This window comes from Oncorhynchus nerka, linkage group LG27, assembly GCF_034236695.1.
Source record: "Oncorhynchus nerka isolate Pitt River linkage group LG27, Oner_Uvic_2.0, whole genome shotgun sequence".
NCBI lineage: Eukaryota > Metazoa > Chordata > Actinopteri > Salmoniformes > Salmonidae > Oncorhynchus > Oncorhynchus nerka.
In genome coordinates this window covers 55998001-56015306 of record NC_088422.1, presented here as the reverse complement: position 1 = coordinate 56015306, position 17306 = coordinate 55998001, and the positions used below count along the sequence as shown (strand labels likewise).

Genomic DNA, 17306 nt, shown 5'->3' with positions numbered 1-17306 from the left:
TCTGTGGCCTCCAACTGCTCTTAAATGCTAGTAAAACTAAATGCATGCTCTTCAACTGATCGCTGCCCACACCCGCCCGCCCGACTAGCATCACTACTCTGGGCGGTTCTGACTTAGAATATGTGGACAACTACAAATACCTAGGTGTCTGGTTAGACTGTAAACTCTCCTTCCAGACTCACATTAAGTATCTCCAATCCAAAATAAAATCTAGAATTGGCTTCCTCTTTCGCAACAAAGCCTCCTTCACTCATGCTGCAAAACATACCCGGGTAAAACTGACTATCTTACCGATCCTTGGCTTCGGCGATGTCATTTACAAAATAGCCTCCAACACTCTACTTGGCAAATTGGATGTAGTCTATCACAGTGCCATCTGTTTTGTCACCAAAGCCCCATATACCACCCACCACTGCAACCTGTATGCTCTTGTTTGCTGGCCCTCGCTTCATATTCATATTCATATGTCGCACTGCTTTGCTTTATCTTGGCCAGGTCGCAGTTGTAAATGAGAACTTGTCCTCAACTGGCCTACCTGGTTAAATAAAGGTGAAATAAAAAATGTAAAATAAAAATGAAGAGCGAAAACCTCTACTTTGATCAGTGCTTATAACCTTTCCCAGCATATCTATCTTATCAGGTTGTTCTGTCAACTGTACAATGGTGAGATCATTGTTTGGATACATTAATGTGAAGACACTATACAGATAATTCTACCATCACTTGCTATGACAAACGGCTATTTAGGGGGCAGGCAAACAATGTCTGAGCTCACTGCGCATTCAACACTGGTCAGATCCTTATGCTCACTCTGATCAATGGCATGTAAATACTTGGTACCATCAGGACCTACAGTGGGGCAAAAAAGTATTTAGTCAGTCACCAATTGTGCAAGTTCTCCCACTTAAAAAGATGAGGCCTGTAATTTTCATCATAGGTACACTTCAACTATGACAGACACATTTTTTTTTTTAATCCAGAAAATCACATTGTAGGATTTTAAATTTATTTATTTGAAAATTATGGTGGAAAATAAGTATTTGGTCAATAAAAGTTTATCTCAATACTTTGTTATATACCCTTTGTTGGCAATCACAGAGGTCAAACGTTTTCTGTAAGTCTTCACAGGGTTTTCACACACTGTTGCTGGTATTTTGGCCCATTCCTCCATGCAGATCTCCTCTAGAGCAGTGATGTTTTAGGGCTGTTGCTGGGCAACACAGACTTTCAACTCCCTCCAAAGATTTTCTATGGGGTTGAGATCTGGAGACTGGCTAGGCCACTCCAGGACCTTGAAATGCTTCTTACGAAGCCACTCCTTCGTTGCCCGGGCGGTGTGTTTGGGATCATTGTCATGCTGAAAGACCCAGCCACGTTTCATCTTCAATGCCCTTGCTGATGGAAGGAGGTTTTCACTCAAAATCTCATGATACATGGCCCCATTCATTCTTTCGTTTACACGGATCAGTCGTCCTGGTCCCTTTGCAGAAAAACAGCCACAAAGCATGATGTTTCCACCCCCACGCTTCACAGTAGGTATGGTGTTCTTTGGATGCAACTCAGCATTCTTTGTCCTCCAAACACAACGAGTTGAGTTTTTACCAAAAAGTTTTATTTTGGTTTCATCTGACCATATGACATTCTCCCAATCTTCTTCTGGATCATCCAAATGCTCTCTAGCAAACTTCAGACGGGCCTGGACATGTACTGGCTTAAGCAGGGGGACACGTCTGGCACTGCAGGATTTGAGTCCCTGGAGGCGTAGTGTGTTACTGATGGTAGGCTTTGATACTTTGGTCCCAGCTCTCTGCAGGTCATTCACTAGGACCCCCGGTGTGGTTCTCGGATTTTTGCTCACCATTCTTGTGATCATTTTGACCCCACGGGGTGAGATCTTGTGTGGAGCCCCAGATCGAGGGAGATTATCAGTGGTCTTGTATGTCTTCCATTTCCTAATAATTGCTCCCACAGTTGATTTCTTCAAACCAAGCTGCTTACCTATTGCAGATTCAGTCTTCCCAGTCTGGTGCAGGTCTACAATTTTGTTTCTGGTGTCCTTTGACAGCTCTTTGGTCTTGGCCATAGTAGAGTTTGGAGTGTGACTGTTTGAGGTTGTGGACAGGTGTCTTTTATACTGATAACAAGTTCAAACAGGTTCCATTAATACAGGTAACGAGTGGAGGACAGAGGAGCTTCTTAAATAAGAAGTTACAGGTCTGTGAGAGCCAGAAATCTTGCTTGTTTGTAGGTGACCAAATACTTATTTTCCACCATAATTTGCAAATAAATTCATTAAAAATCCTACAATGTGATTTTCTGGATTTATTTTTCTCATTTTGTCTGTCATAGTCGAAGTGTACCTATGATGAAAATTACAGGCCTCTCTCATCTTTTTAAGTAAGAGAACTTGCACAATTGGTGGCTGACTAAATACTTTTTTGCCCGACTGTATGTGTATGTCATCTTTCATGACTGCCTTCTAACACGTTTCTCATATCAAAGCCATTTGGCCAGACCATGTGCTTAATCTCTAGGGCAGTTAAAACCTTTCTCATTAACTGAACTAATATGCTGTGATTGTTGGTCTTCTATTTACCTCTGAACTATGAACTATCAGCAAACCTACCAGAGTAGTTACAAACAGCACAGAAATGAAATCATCAACATGTATTGATCACATCTATAATAATGCTGCAGAAAATTGCATTAAAGCAGTATCCAAATCCATTGGATGTAGTGATCACAATATAGTAGCCATATCTAGGAAAACCAAAGTTCCAAAGGCTGGGCCTAATATAGTGTATAGGAGGTCATACAATATGTTGTGTTGTGATTCCTATGTTATTGATGTAAATAATATTTGTTGGTCTGTGGTGTGTAATGAGGAGCAACCAGACACTGCACTTGACACATTTATGAAAATGCTTATTACATTTACAAAACAGTTACATCTCCTTGTATTGATGAGGAATTGAAAAAGTGTATGGTTGAGAGGGATAAGGCAAAAGGAATGGCATATAAGTCTGGCTGCACAACTGATTGGCAAACGTACTGCAAATTGAGAAATCATGTAACTAATCTGAATAAATAGAAGAAGAAACTCTACTATGAAAAAAATATACATTTTTATAAAGAATGATGGTAAAAAGTGTTGGAGCACCTTAAATTACATTCTGGGCAAAAATGCAAACTCAGCTGCATCATTTATTGAATCAAATGACTCATTCATCACAAACCCCACTGATATTGCCAACTACTTTAATCTTTTTTTAATTGGCAAGATTAGCAAATTTAGACATGACATGCCGGTAATACACATCCAAGTGTAACTAACCAAATTATGAAAGCGTTTGAATTCCATAAAGTTAGTGTGGAAGAGGTCATTTTTAAAAATATTTTTTGTCAACAATGACAAGCCACCGGGGTCTGACAACTTGGATGGAAAATGACTGAGGGCAGCACTGGGCAGCACTGCTGGCCCTTAAATGTACACTGAGAGCTAGCATGTCAATCTCTCATGGCTCCAAGTGGAGGAGAGCTTGACTTCATCACTACTTGTTTTTGTAAGAAATGTTGACAAGCTGAATGCACCGAGCTGTCTGTTTCAACTACTAGCACACAGCTCGACACCCATGCATGCCACACAAGACATGCCACCAGAGTAGAGGTCGACCGATTATGATTTTTCAACGCCGATAGCGATACCGATTATTTGAGGACCCCAAAAAAAAAGCCGATACCGATTAATCGGACGATTTATATTTTATTTTTACATTTTATTTGTAATAATGACAATTACAACAATACTGTATGAACACTTATTTTAACTTAATATAATACATCAATAAAAATCCATTTAGCCTCAAATAAATAATGAAACATATTCAATTTGGTTTAAATAATGCAAAAACAAAGTGTTGGAGAAGTAAAACTGCAATATGTGCCATGTAAAAAAGCTAACGTTTGAGTTCCTTGCTCAGAACATGAGAACATATGAAAAGTTGGTGGTTCCTTTTAACATGAGACTTCAATATTCCAAGGTAAGAGGTTTTAGGTTGTAGTTAATATAGTATTTATTGGACTATTTCTCTCTATGCCAATTGTATTTCATATCCCTTTGACTATTGGATGTTCTTATAGGCACTATAGTATTGCCAGTGTAACAGTATAGCTTCCGTCCCTCTCCTCGCTCCTACCTGGGCTTGAACCAGGAAAACATTGACAACAGCTACACTCGAAGCAGCGTTACCCATGCAGAGCAAGGGGAATAACTACTCCAAGTCTCAGAGCGAGTGACATTTGAAACGCTATTAGCGAGCACCCCGCTAACTAGCTAGCCATTTCACATCGGTTACACCAGCCATTAGGCTGATAGGCTTGAAGTCATAAACAGCGCTGTGCTTGTGAAGAGCTGCTGGCAAAACGCACGAAAGTGCTGTTTGAATGAATGCTTACGAGCCTGCTGTTGCCTACCACCGCTCAGTCAGACTGCTCTTTCAAATCATAGACTTAATTATAACATAATAACACACAGAAATACGAGCCATTGGTCATTAATATGGTCGAATCCGGAAACTATAATTTCGAAAACAAAACGTTTATTCTTTCAGTGAAATACGGAACCGTTAGGTATTTTATCTAACGGGGTGGCATCCCTAAGTCTAAATATTCTTGTTACATTGCACAACCTTCAATGTTATGTCATAATTACGTAAAATTCTGGCAAATTAGTTTGCAATGAGCCAGGCTGCCCAAACTGTTGCATATACCCGGACTCTGCGTGCAATGAACGCAAGGGGCGGCAGGGTAGCCTAGTGGTTAGAGCGTTGGACTAGTAACCGAAAGGTTGCAAGTTCGAATCCCCGAGCTGACAAGGTACAAATCTATCGTTCTGCCCCTGAACAGGCAGTTAACCCACTGTTCCTAGGCCGTCATTGAAAATAAGAATTTGTTCTTAACTGACTTGCCTAGTAAAATAAAAGTAAAAAAAAAAGAGAAATAACACAATTTCACCTGGTTAATATTGCCTGCTAACCTGGATTTCTTTTAGCTAAATATGCAGGTTTAAAACAATATACTTCTGTGTATTGATTTTAAGAAAGGCAATGGTGTTTATGGTTAGGTACAGTCGTCCAAAAATGTGTGCTTTTTTCGCAAATGCACTTTTGTTAAATCATCCCCCAGCGTTGCATTGATTATATGCAACACAGGACACGCTAGATAAACTAGTAATATCATCAACCATGTGTAGTTATAACTAGTGATTATGATTGTGTCACGCCCTGGTCGTAATATATTGTGTTTGTCTTCATTTATTTGGTCAGGCCAGGGTGTGACATGGGTTTATTGTGGTGTGTTTTGTCTTGGGGTTTGGTGGGGTGTTGGGTGTGTGGCTTAGTGGGGTTATCTAGCAAAGTCTATGGCTGTCTGGAGTGGTTCTCAATCAGAGGCAGGTGTGTTCGTTATCTCTGATTGGGAACCATATTTAGGCAGCCATATTCTTTGAGTGTTTTGTGGGTGATTGTTCCTGTCTTTGTGTTTGCACCAGATAGGGCTGTTTCGGTTTTCACATTTCATTATTTTGTAGTTTCTTCATGTATAGTTTTTCCTTCATTAAAATATGAATCATCATCACGCTGCATTTTGGTCCGACTCTCCTTCTCCACAAGAAAGCCGCAACAGATTGATTGATTGCTTTTTATAAGATAAGTTTCATGCTAGCTAGCAACTTACATTCGCGTAACAGGCAGTCTCCTTGTGGAGTGCAACGAGAGGCAGGTGGTTATAGCGTTGGACTAGTTAACTGTAAGATTGCAAGATTGAATCCTCCGAGCTGACAAGGAGAAAATCTGTCGTTCTGCCCCTGAACAAGGCAGTTAACCCACCGTTCCTAGGACGTCATTGAAAATAAGAATGTTTTTTTAACTGATTTGCCTAGTTAAATAAAATGTATAAAAATAAATAACAAAAAAATCTGCAAAATCGGCGCCCAAAAATACCAATTTCCAATTGTTATAACTTGAAATCGGCCCTAATTAAATCGGCCATTCCGATTAATTGACCGACCTCTACACCAGAGGTCTCTTCACAATCCCCAAGTCAAGAACATACTATGGAGGGGCACAGTACTATGTAGAGCCATGGCTACATGGAACTCTATTCCCCATCAAGTAACTAATGCAAGCAGAAGAATCAGATAAAAAAACAGACAAAAATACACCTTATGGAACAGACACAGAGAGACACACACACACAGTTTCAGACACGCATACACACACGCTAGCACACTCACTCTACACACCGTACATTCTGTATTGTAGATGCAGTGGGGCAAAAAAGCATTTAGTCAGCCACCAATTGTGCAAGTTCTCCCACTTTAAGATGAGAGAGGCCTGTAATGTTCATCATAGGTACACTTCAACTATGACAGACAAAATGAGAAAAATAAATCCAGAAAATCACATTGTAGGATTTTTAATGAATTTATTTGCAAATTATGGTGGAAAATAAGTATTTGGTCACCTACAAACAAGCAAGATTTCTGGCTCTCACAGACATGTAACTTCTTTAAGAGGCAAATCTGTCCTCCACTCGTTACCTGTATTAATGGCACCTGTTTGAACTTGTTATCAGTATAAAAGACACCTGTCCACAACCTCAAACAGTCACACTCCAAACTCCACTATGGCCAAGACCAAAGAGCTGTCAAAGGACACCAGAAATAAAATTGTAGACCTGCACCAGGCTGGGAAGACAGAATCTGCAATAGGTAAGCAGCTTGGTTTGAAGAAATCAACTGTGGGAGCAATTATTAGGAAATGGAAGACATACAAGACCACTGATAATCTCCCTCGATCTGGGGCTCCACGCAAGATCTCACCCCGTGGTGTCAAAATGATCACAAGAACGGTGAGCAAAAATCCGAGAACCACACCGGGGGACCTAGTGAATGACCTGCAGAGAGCTGGGTCCAAAGTAACAAAGCCTACCATCAGTAACACACTACGCCGCCACGGACTCATCCTGCAGTGCCAGATGTGTCCCCTGCTTAAGCCAGTACATGTCCAGGCCCGTCTGAAGTTTGCTAGACAACATTTGGATGATCCAGAAGAAGATTGGGAGAATGTCATATGGTCAGATGAAACCAAAATATAACTTTTTGGTAAAACCTCAACTCGTCGTGTTTGGAGGATGAAGAATGCTGAGTTGCATCCAAAGAACACCATACATACTGTGAAGCATGGGGGTGGAAACATCATGCTTTGGGGCTGTTTTTCTGCAAAGGGACCAGGACGACTGATCCGTGTAAAGGAAAGAATGAATGGGGCCATGTATCGTGAGATTTTGAGTGAAAACCTCCTTCCATCAGCAAGGGCATTGAAGATGAAACGTGGCTGGGTCTTTCAGCATGACAATGATCCCAAACACACCGCCCGGGCAACGAAGGAGTGGCTTCGTAAGAAGCATTTCAAGGTCCTGGAGTGGCCTAGCCAGTCTCCAGATCTCAACCCCAGATCTTTGGAGGGAGTTGAAAGTCTGTGTTGCCCAGCAACAGCCCCGAAACATCACTGCTCTAGAGGAGATCTGCATGGAGGAATGGGCCAAAATACCAGCAACAGTGTGTGAAAACCTTGTGAAGACTTACAGAAAACGTTTGACCTCTGTGATTGCCAACAAAGGGTATATAACAAAGTATTGAGATAAACTTTTGTTATTGACCAAATACTTATTTTCCACCATAATTTGCAAATAAATTCATTAAAAATCCTACAATGTGATTTTCTGGATTTTTTTTCTCATTTTCTCTGCCATAGTTGAAGTGTACATTTGATGAACATTTACGGCCCTCTCTCATCTTTTTAAGTGGGAGAACTTTCACAATTGGTGGCTGACTAAATACTTTTTTGCCCCACTGTATATGGTTGGGTAATAATGGTATATGATGTACTGTTTTATCTTTTGTTTTATGTGTGAGTGCCTTAATGTGTTTGGACCGCAGGAAGAGTAGCTGCTGCCTTGGCAGGAGCTAATGGGGTTCCCTAATAAATACAAAATACAAAGGCAAACAAGCCAAGCATTTTGACTACTCAGTCCCCTCATATGTCCGGGCTGTGCGTTACGATGACCTCTCGGCTGCCATCCAACTTCTGACACGGATGTAGCGAACGGCGAGGCAGTGCAGTGAAAGGCAAGCACCCTACACATTGGGCCACTTGTTAGGAATTGCAATATGGCTCATATCATGAGGATTGTTACAATACATAGGTGATGTGATGATGATTAGTTCACCATCTGTTACCAACATTTTACCAAACATATTCTGGATAATCCTACAACCATGAGTCCGAGCTTGGGTAACCTACATCTTACAAATGAAATTAGTTCACCAAACGTTCTCAAGATTCCATGCCAAAATAAAACACATTACTGCAATTCACTGATAAATCAAACAGTTTCTAGCAATCAATTAATTCACAAATGGAGAAAGGAAGTATACAGTACCTCGAAATAAGAAGGCTTTGCTATTGTTGTGAAGCCCTGCCACTTGGGTAATTCCATAAATTGCATTTGCGAAGTCAAGTTCATTGATGATATCTATCTGGTAGTCGGCATCTATTCCAAATCCGATAACTGTAGGGGGGAAATATTATTTAGACATTGTCACACATTGGGTGCACAGTTACTATCACACATCCTCCCACCTATATGATGTGTATAACGTACATAATAAGCAAGGCACTTCTTTAATGATTGAGTTTGAGAATCAAACTTCAGCGTCTGCATGATACAACGAACTGCAACACAGTCAAATACATGCAGTCAAATACATGGGGATTGAATCCATGCGATTTCAAAGCACCTTCACCAAGGTACAGTGGCAATCATATCAGAGACAAAACGCGTAAATTGCATGGCACTAGACATCAGATACCATATAATGACAGATCATTTTAAATGAAAGTCTACATAATCCAAATGTTAGGCTTATTGTTGCATGGGAACAAATTGACTGCTGCATCAACCTGTGCGACACCTGTAATTTCTGTAAGGACTTTTGCGCGTTATACAGATGTGGTCTGACACAACAACAAACCCTACGATTTAGGAGATGATAACTATGCTATTTATCTGTACTATAAAACGAATTTTAAAAACATGTGATTTATAAAAAAAATCGATGAGGGGCAAATTGATTTTTAAAAATTAATTGAATAATAAAAAACCTACGAGAGACAAAATAAGGATCGAGAAGCTTGCGCGCAAGTTGCTAATTAGGCTATGGAGAAGGAGAGGGTGGGTGCGCATTAAAAACCCATTGCTGACAAAGCTGATAATGATACCTAAACAATATGTAAACTAACTGCATATGGCCCAGTGTGACACCTACCTGGTTTCGCAATGAGCACTACCGATAACAAAGCCACGTAAATATCCATTTGTGTGAAGTTGAACTGTACAGTTTCCTCAGAAATATCCGCCGTCGATCGCTTCGCCTAGCAATCCACTTGCTCGGGTCTGTCTGCAAACTGCGCTCGTCTCACGGTTGCTGGGTGCAGAGGCTCGGAGCGTTCCACATCATGGAAATAGGGGTTCTTTCGGCGCGCACGTAAATTGTCTTGAATTTACTCTAAATACTATTTCCATCTATTCAATAGGCGATATTATTCACAAACCTTGGCGAACTCCACATTACCAATCCTCCTGGATTCAAATTAATCTATAGACGACATGTTTGCGCGGCGAAAATGAACCTTAATCCTCCCCTTTCAGTGAAGATAGACACGTCCAATTCTGGAGGTGACGCTGGGGACCTGTAATAAGAGTTGGGATTCTAACAAGTAGGCTACATGTAATTACATAGCCTATTTGTTACGAATAATCATCTCTTACATAGCCTTTGCTCTTTTTTTGCAGATAATCAGATGCAGTATTTTTCACAACAGAAAAGGTCTATGAAAATGAAAATGAGATTAATTGAATCAGGCGGACTTCTTTAACCAGCTAAATCATAGTCAGGTCCTCATGAATGTGTATTTTTTTCGGGACTTCACGCTGTTAGCCTACATTCAATCCATAAACCCCTGACATGTGTCCGTCTCCTCGCTTTCCTCCCTTACCTCTAACTCGATCAATCTCTCCCTCCCTCTCACCCTCGCCACTGGGGTACTGAAGGCTTCTTATAAGCACTCCAACCCATCTTCCTCCTGGGAGCTGTCCTTGTTGGATACCATTAATCACGCTCCTAGCTTCTCCAGTGCAGGTAATATCACATCCCAAATGGCACCCTGTTCCCTACCGTGCGCTACTTTTGCGCACGGGGCTCTGATAGTGCTTTGATCAAAATGTGTGCACTATGTATAGAATTGATTGTCATGTGGGATGCAACCAATATGTGCAGTGTGTATATTGTCAGGTTACCTGCATCAACACAAGCCATGCGCTGACATTGAAACAAGTACATTTATTCAGCGATTTTGACATTTATGCACGGCCACATCTATAGCACAACAGTAGCTATGATACCCGTTTGGCAATCTCGTTCAGAAGATGACTGGGAATTTTACAGGAGTGTCATTTTAATTGGAGTCACTAACTATGTTTCCATCCACAGTTGTTATGCGAGTAAAGCCATAGCTATGAAAAAAAGCATGACAGCTGTGATGAAAACGTTTCGGTAAAATGTTATGAATTCCGACATATAATTTGTTCGTTGGACATGGTGGGATCTTTTTGGTGTCTGTAAAATGAATTATTCAACAAATGTCGGTGAAAATGCCTTTTATGTGCAAATACCGATATAATAACCGTGTAGAAGTGAATTTGGAGTCACGAGATGACATATTGTGTGGTCCTACCACTACGACTCGGGAAAGCATGCTTATTAGGCTACAGATTAAATAAATTATGATGAACTTCACAAGGTGGTAAAAGTGCAAGGTGATGAGCTTCATCCTCATTTCCAATAAATATCTTGCTCTTTTTCCATAATAATCACATAATGTAGTCTATAGCCTGCCTGCACTGTAGTTGTTGGCTAGAGCGCAAGTGCCAATAGTGGGCACATTGACTATATAACACAACATTGTTTTGTGACAAAACCATCAGTAGTGATGAAAATGTGATGGAAATCCATTTAACTTGTATTTTTATTCATTTAATAACTGTAAAAGTAATTTATGTGCACTACGTCATCATCCACATAATTTTATCCATAACAAGTCAATTTGATGGAAACATCTCTGGTGGGAAAATGCAATATTGTTTTTATGCAGATTTTTAAATATTGGATGGAATCCTAGATACTGTTGCAAAGGGATCGGTAGCTAGGTTTCCATCCAATTAGCAACAGAATTTCATTCTTGTCACGCCTTGGTCTTAGTATTTTGTGTTTTCTTTAGTTATTTGGTCAGGCCAGGGTGTGACATGGGTTTATTGTGTTGTCGTATTGGGGTTTTAGTAGGCATTGGGATTGTGGCTGAGTAGGGGTGTCTAGCATAGGCTTGGCTGCCTGAGGCGGTTCTCAATCAGAGTCAGGTGATTCTCGTTGTCTCTGATTTGGAACCATATTTAGGTAGCCTGGGTTTCACTGTGTGTTTTGTGGGTGATTGTTCCTGTCTCAGTGTGTTTGTATTTCACCAGATAGGCTGTCTAGGTTTTCACGGTCCGTTTTCTTGTTTTTGTATTGTTCGTGTTTTTTTCTATATTAAAGATGTATCGAACTAACCACGCTGCATTTTGGTCCGACTCTCCTTCGACGGAAGAAAGCCGTTACAATTCTAGAATCTGAATAAAGAAAATATTAGCATTTTCCCACCAGTGGTGTGTTTCCAGCAAACGGACTTGTTGCAGATAAAAATTTGAGCGTGATAACGTAGTGTGGACAAAATCTAGTTTTTCGCTTAAGTTTTCATGTACCGAATAAAAATCAAAAGTTCAGTGTGTTTCCATCCCATTTTCAATTCTACCAATAGCTTTGACCCGAACACTGTTGCATTCAATAGCAAATGTGCCTCCTCTGGTCTTGGCATGTGCGCTCCAACCAACAGCTTGCAGATACTGTGTGTGTAGGCTACTCTACATTATTATGGATAAAAGCAAGAGTATTTGTATTTGTCAAACAGCAGTCAAGCATCGAGTCACCAGAATAAGACCCTCAATATTTATTGTAAAGAAGCATCAAGATCACTGTTCACTTTCACCAAACTGTGAAGTTCATCATAATTTATTTGATCTGTAGCCTAATAAACTGCATGGTTTCCCGAGTCTAGTGGGATGAGTTTGGGGAAGATAATTTGTACCATAAAATGCACCTTTATAATAAAGCATTACATGCAAAATCGTATTTACCGTTACTTTCGAGAACAGTGATGTCCCGCTAATTGATTGCATTTTGAAACATGTGCGCTTATAACCTACTTACTGCCTTGTGTGCATTGTTGCGCTTATGTGAAAAAATAGGCGAATAGTTGATCAACTTTTTAAGCTAAACGATCAGCCTCATTGCTTTTTTGATGTGGGTGGTTGTATTGATTTGGGATCTATCGCATCCCATACTGTCCCAGAGTATGTTTGGAATATTTATTTATTGCAAGTTGACCAATAGAATAAGTTAACCTTTGTACTATGGGGGATAGTAGATTCACATAGTCTATTACTTTTGCTGTTCGTTAGGCCTACTCATCTTGTTCACTGACGAAAAGTAGGCTAAATGTGGACAGCTCGTAAAAATATGCCCCTCAGAATTCAATAAGAGGAACCAATCACGATGGGCATTGGCTACATCTGAGAGAGCCATGTGAGTGAGAGGTGCTTCGGGGAATGGCAGCCTGGAGAAGGGATTTATAATTAGCCTATTATATTCAGCCCAAGGGCACAACTGCCACTTTGGCTGCAAAGGGCATGGCTTTTTTAGGGGGCATTACGGCCACACAAGGGAATGCCACCAGGAAATTCGAGGCCAGGTGAGAATATTATCAAGTGCTTGTCAAATTGTGAATGAGAGACTGATGAAGTGTGTGCAGCTTGCAACTTTTTTCAAATCATTATAGTCCCATCATGCAGCCTTAGAATGTATTAAACATCAAAACATATAGCCCAACATTTGTATCACAACTAAAGTTGCATAAATAACTCTAAATGAAGAATATAGGAGGACCAGTTTCTTTGTTAATGTGTGCACTTCCTTTGAAATCATTTGGAGAAAATATCCTTTCTATTTTATTAAGCTATGTTCAACTGTATTCTTTATACTATAAAATACAAATAATTTCTAAGCAAATCGTGTCTGCTAAATTAACTAGTGTAGCCCACAGCCATATGGCATAGCCATATCAGGGCCTAACATAAGGACAACTCAGAGTATGCTATTCTGTATTTGTGAAATACTTAATTTTCTTCATATCATGTTTCTTTAGACCTGGTTAAAATAAATAATGAATTTATTGTGATTGTGTGGGCTATATTAAATGGATTTATTAAACTTTTTTAAATGTAGATATTCCAAAGGTCTGCATCAGTGGATTGTAGGCTATGCATGGAAGCCAGACGATACTAAACATGTTTATGCTGATTAATGGTTAATTGTCTTGAGACCGGCAATTATTTGCTTGACATTTCCTGGCTGACAAAATGACCGCCACAGCCCTAGGGAGGACCATACAACATATCATCGTGTGACTCCAAGTTTACTTTGATATGATGGTTATTATATAAAAATTTGCACCTAAAGGCATTTCCACTGCAAATTCTCGCATAATTAATTTTACTGACAATATAGGTCCCACCATGTGGAACAAAAATGATCTGTTGGCATTTTTTAAAATGCTATGACTTTACTCCGATAAAAACTGTGGATGGAAACATAGTTAGTGTCTTTCTTGCAGTGGATTTACGTCATTCAGTGGTAGCGGCATTTGAGAAGCAGGCAGATCGTTTGTTGAATCCTGCGGCAGAGCAGATGACAAGGCACAGTATGTTTCATTGATGAAGTGCAGGCCCAGTGAATGCAGTGTCTGCCTCCCAAATGGCACCCTATTCCCTGTATAATACACTACGTTGATCAGGGAATGCAGTGCCTGCCTCCCAAATGGCAGCCCATTCAAAAGTAGTGTACTATTCAGGTCATAGGGCTCTGGTCAAATGTTAGGAATACTGTAGTTGTTCGGGTGTAGTGATGGAAACATTGCAACAAATGTTCAACTTGATTCACATATTCATCAACTATAAAATATGTCCATTACATTACAATATGTCCATTACATGGGCTCCCAGGTGGAGCAGGGGTCTAAAACACTGCTTCTCAGTGCTAGAGGTGTCACTAGAGACACTGGTTCGATTCCAGGCTGTATCACAAACAGCTGTGATTGGGTCTGGGTTAGGCTTTGGCCGGGGTAGGCAGTCATTGTAAATAAGAATTTGCTTTTAGCTGACTTGCTTAGTTAAATAAAGGTAAAATAAATAAACATGAGTCATTTGGTGAAAGCCTCGTCCTGGTTTTTATGATTGAGTCCGCCAGGGCATCTTGGTGTTCGTTTGGGCATGTGTGGGTTAGGTATCCACTGAGCAACCTGTACTTAACAGAAGGCCAGCAGTAAAAGGAAATCAAAAACAGTATTACCCTCTTCCCACAATGACCTTTGTCAGTAAATCTCTCTGCTAGCTGAGCCAGCCACAAAGAGGAAATATTGTCCCAACTGTTAAACAGGAGCGCTGTTTGGACTTAAATATTCTCCAAAATCCCAGACCAAGTGCAACATCATTTTGATTTGTTTTCAACTGCTCAGGTTTACCATCAGAAAGAGTTTTGGTAGTTTTGCTCAGTGGTGGAAAATGTACCCAATTCTCATACTTGTATAGAAGTAAAGATTTTTTTAATGTAACCTTTATTTAAATGTAACATTTATTTAACTAGGGAAGTCAGTTAAGAACAAATTCCTATTTACAATGATGACCTACACTGGCCAATCTCGGACGATGCTGGGCCAATTGTGCGCCGCCCTATGGGACGTCCAATCTAAGGTCATATGCACCCTGAAGCAGGTTCTCATCAAGGATTTGCCTGTATTTGGCTCCATTCATTCATTGTTCCCTCTATCCTTACCAGTCTCCCAGTCCCTGCGCCTGAAAAGCATCCCCATAGCATGATGCTGCCACCACCATCCGTCACGATAGGGATGGTGTTAGACAGGTGATGAGTTGTGCCTGGTTTTCTCCAGACATAGTGCTTTGCATTCAGGCCAAATTGTCAAATTTGTCTCATCAGACCACAGGATCTTATGCCATATGTGACTTGTTTCAGGAAACTATGCGCATGTCGTGGGTCACTACGACACAGGAGAGCTATTTGAACATAAAATGCAATAAAAAACGTGTATGCCATCTGTAAATACAAATACATTTGTTAAATTACGAGCCTAGTTGGTTTAACCACAGAAAAAGTCAACAACCTTCCCGCTAACCACGATTGGCTGAGATAATGAGTGAGCTGGATATGCCGTGAGATGAGTTCTGTCTATTTGTGCTGGTCAGTATGTATAGGTAATCCTGTCTAAAGCGGTTATTTTACAAACATATCGCGTAGTAGAACTGCATATGTGTTACTCTCCACTTTCTGGAGAACCTTGTTTTGAAAATCAGTGGAATTAGAATATGATAACTAAGTATATGGAGAAAACACCTGTCTCCGGATTACGTCTTTAAACTAAGGGCAACCATGGCATAAGTGACAGGGAGAAGCATCGATCCATGATATATACAGGTAAGATAGTCTAGCTAGCTACATTCAGATATTACACATTTCTAATTTTGACAGAAAGTTATTTTAATTTCAAAATAAAGTGTACTGTTAGCTAGCTAGCTAACGTTAGCTGGCTGGCTCGCTAGGTAACGTTACATGTATGATCGTATGTCAGAGCCATTTGCTTTGCTAGTTATAGTCTAATGTTAGTTAGCTAACATTGAAACTGGTTGGTTAGCTACCTGCAGATCCATGCAGGGTAATAACGTCATGAGTTGGGATTATGGTTCATTGTTTACCTAGCTAGCTAGCTACATGGCTTCCCGAATGGCACAGTGTTCTAAAGCACTGCATTGCAGTGCTAGAGTGCTGTTGCGCAGCAACTTACTGCCTTCCTGAAGACAAACAATGTATACGAAATGCTTCAGTCTGGTTTTAGACCCCATCATAGCACTGAGACGGCACTTGTGAAGGTGGTAAATGACATTTTAATGGCATCGGACCGAGGCTCTGCATCTGTCCTCGTGCTCCTAGACCTTAGTGCTGCTTTTGATACCATCGATCACCACATTCTTTTGGAGAGATTGGAAACCCAAATTGGTCTACACGGACAAGTTCTGGCCTGGTTTAGATCTTATCTGTCGGAAAGATATCAGTTTGTCTCTGTGAATGGTTTGTCCTCTGACAAATCAACTGTAAATTTCGGTGTTCCTCAAGGTTCCGTTTTAGGACCACTATTGTTTTCACTATATATTTTACCTCTTGGGGATGTTATTCGAAAACATAATGTTAACTTTCACTGCTATGCGGATGACACACAGCTGTACATTTCAATGAAACATGGTGAAGCCCCAAAATTGCCCTTGCTAGAAGCATGTGTTTCAGACATAAGGAAGTGGATGGCTGCAAACGTTCTACTTTTAAACTCGGACAAAACAGAGATGCTTGTTCTAGGTCCCAAGAAGAAGAGAATCTTCTGTTGAATCTGACAATTAATCTTAATGGTTGTACAGTCGTCTCAAATAAAACTGTGAAGGACCTCGGCATTACTCTGGACCCTGATCTCTCTTTTGAAGAACATATCAAGACCATTTCAAGGACAGCTTTTTTCCATCTACGTAACATTGCAAAAATCAGAAACTTTCTGTCCAAAAATGATGCAGAAAAATTAATCCATGCTTTTGTCACTTCTAGGTTAGACTACTGCAATGCTCTACTTTCCGGCTACCCGGATAAAGCACTAAATAAACTTCAGTTGGTGCTAAATACGGCTGCTAGAATCCTGACTAGAACCAAAAAATTTGATCATATTACTCCAGTGCTAGCCTCTCTACACTGGCTTCCTGTCAAAGCAAGGGCTGATTTCAAGGTTTTACTGCTAACCTACAAAGCATTACATGGGCTTGCTCCTACCTATCTCTCTGATTTGGTCCTGCCGTACATACCTACACGTACGCTACGGTCACAAGACGCAGGCCTCCTAATTGTCCCTAGAATTTCTAAGCAAACAGCTGTAGGCAGGGCTTTCTCCTATAGAGCTCCATTTTTATGGAACGGTCTGCCTACCCAT

At 40.4% G+C, this 17306-nt stretch overlaps 1 protein-coding gene across 1 annotated transcript in view; it reads right to left on the bottom strand.

The window, feature by feature from the left end:
- The window catches only part of LOC115112510 (protein kinase C-binding protein NELL1-like), a 420040-nt gene extending 410542 nt beyond the window's left edge, over positions 1-9498 (bottom strand). The window contains exons 1-2 of the mRNA XM_065011794.1: positions 9389-9498; positions 8503-8631 (exon numbers count right to left, since the gene is read on the bottom strand). Of these exons, the coding sequence (XP_064867866.1) occupies positions 8503-8631; positions 9389-9437 (178 nt within the window). The 5' untranslated portion in view covers positions 9438-9498. The remainder of the gene's footprint in view (positions 1-8502; positions 8632-9388) is intronic.
- Positions 9499-17306: the final 7808 nt, after the last annotated feature.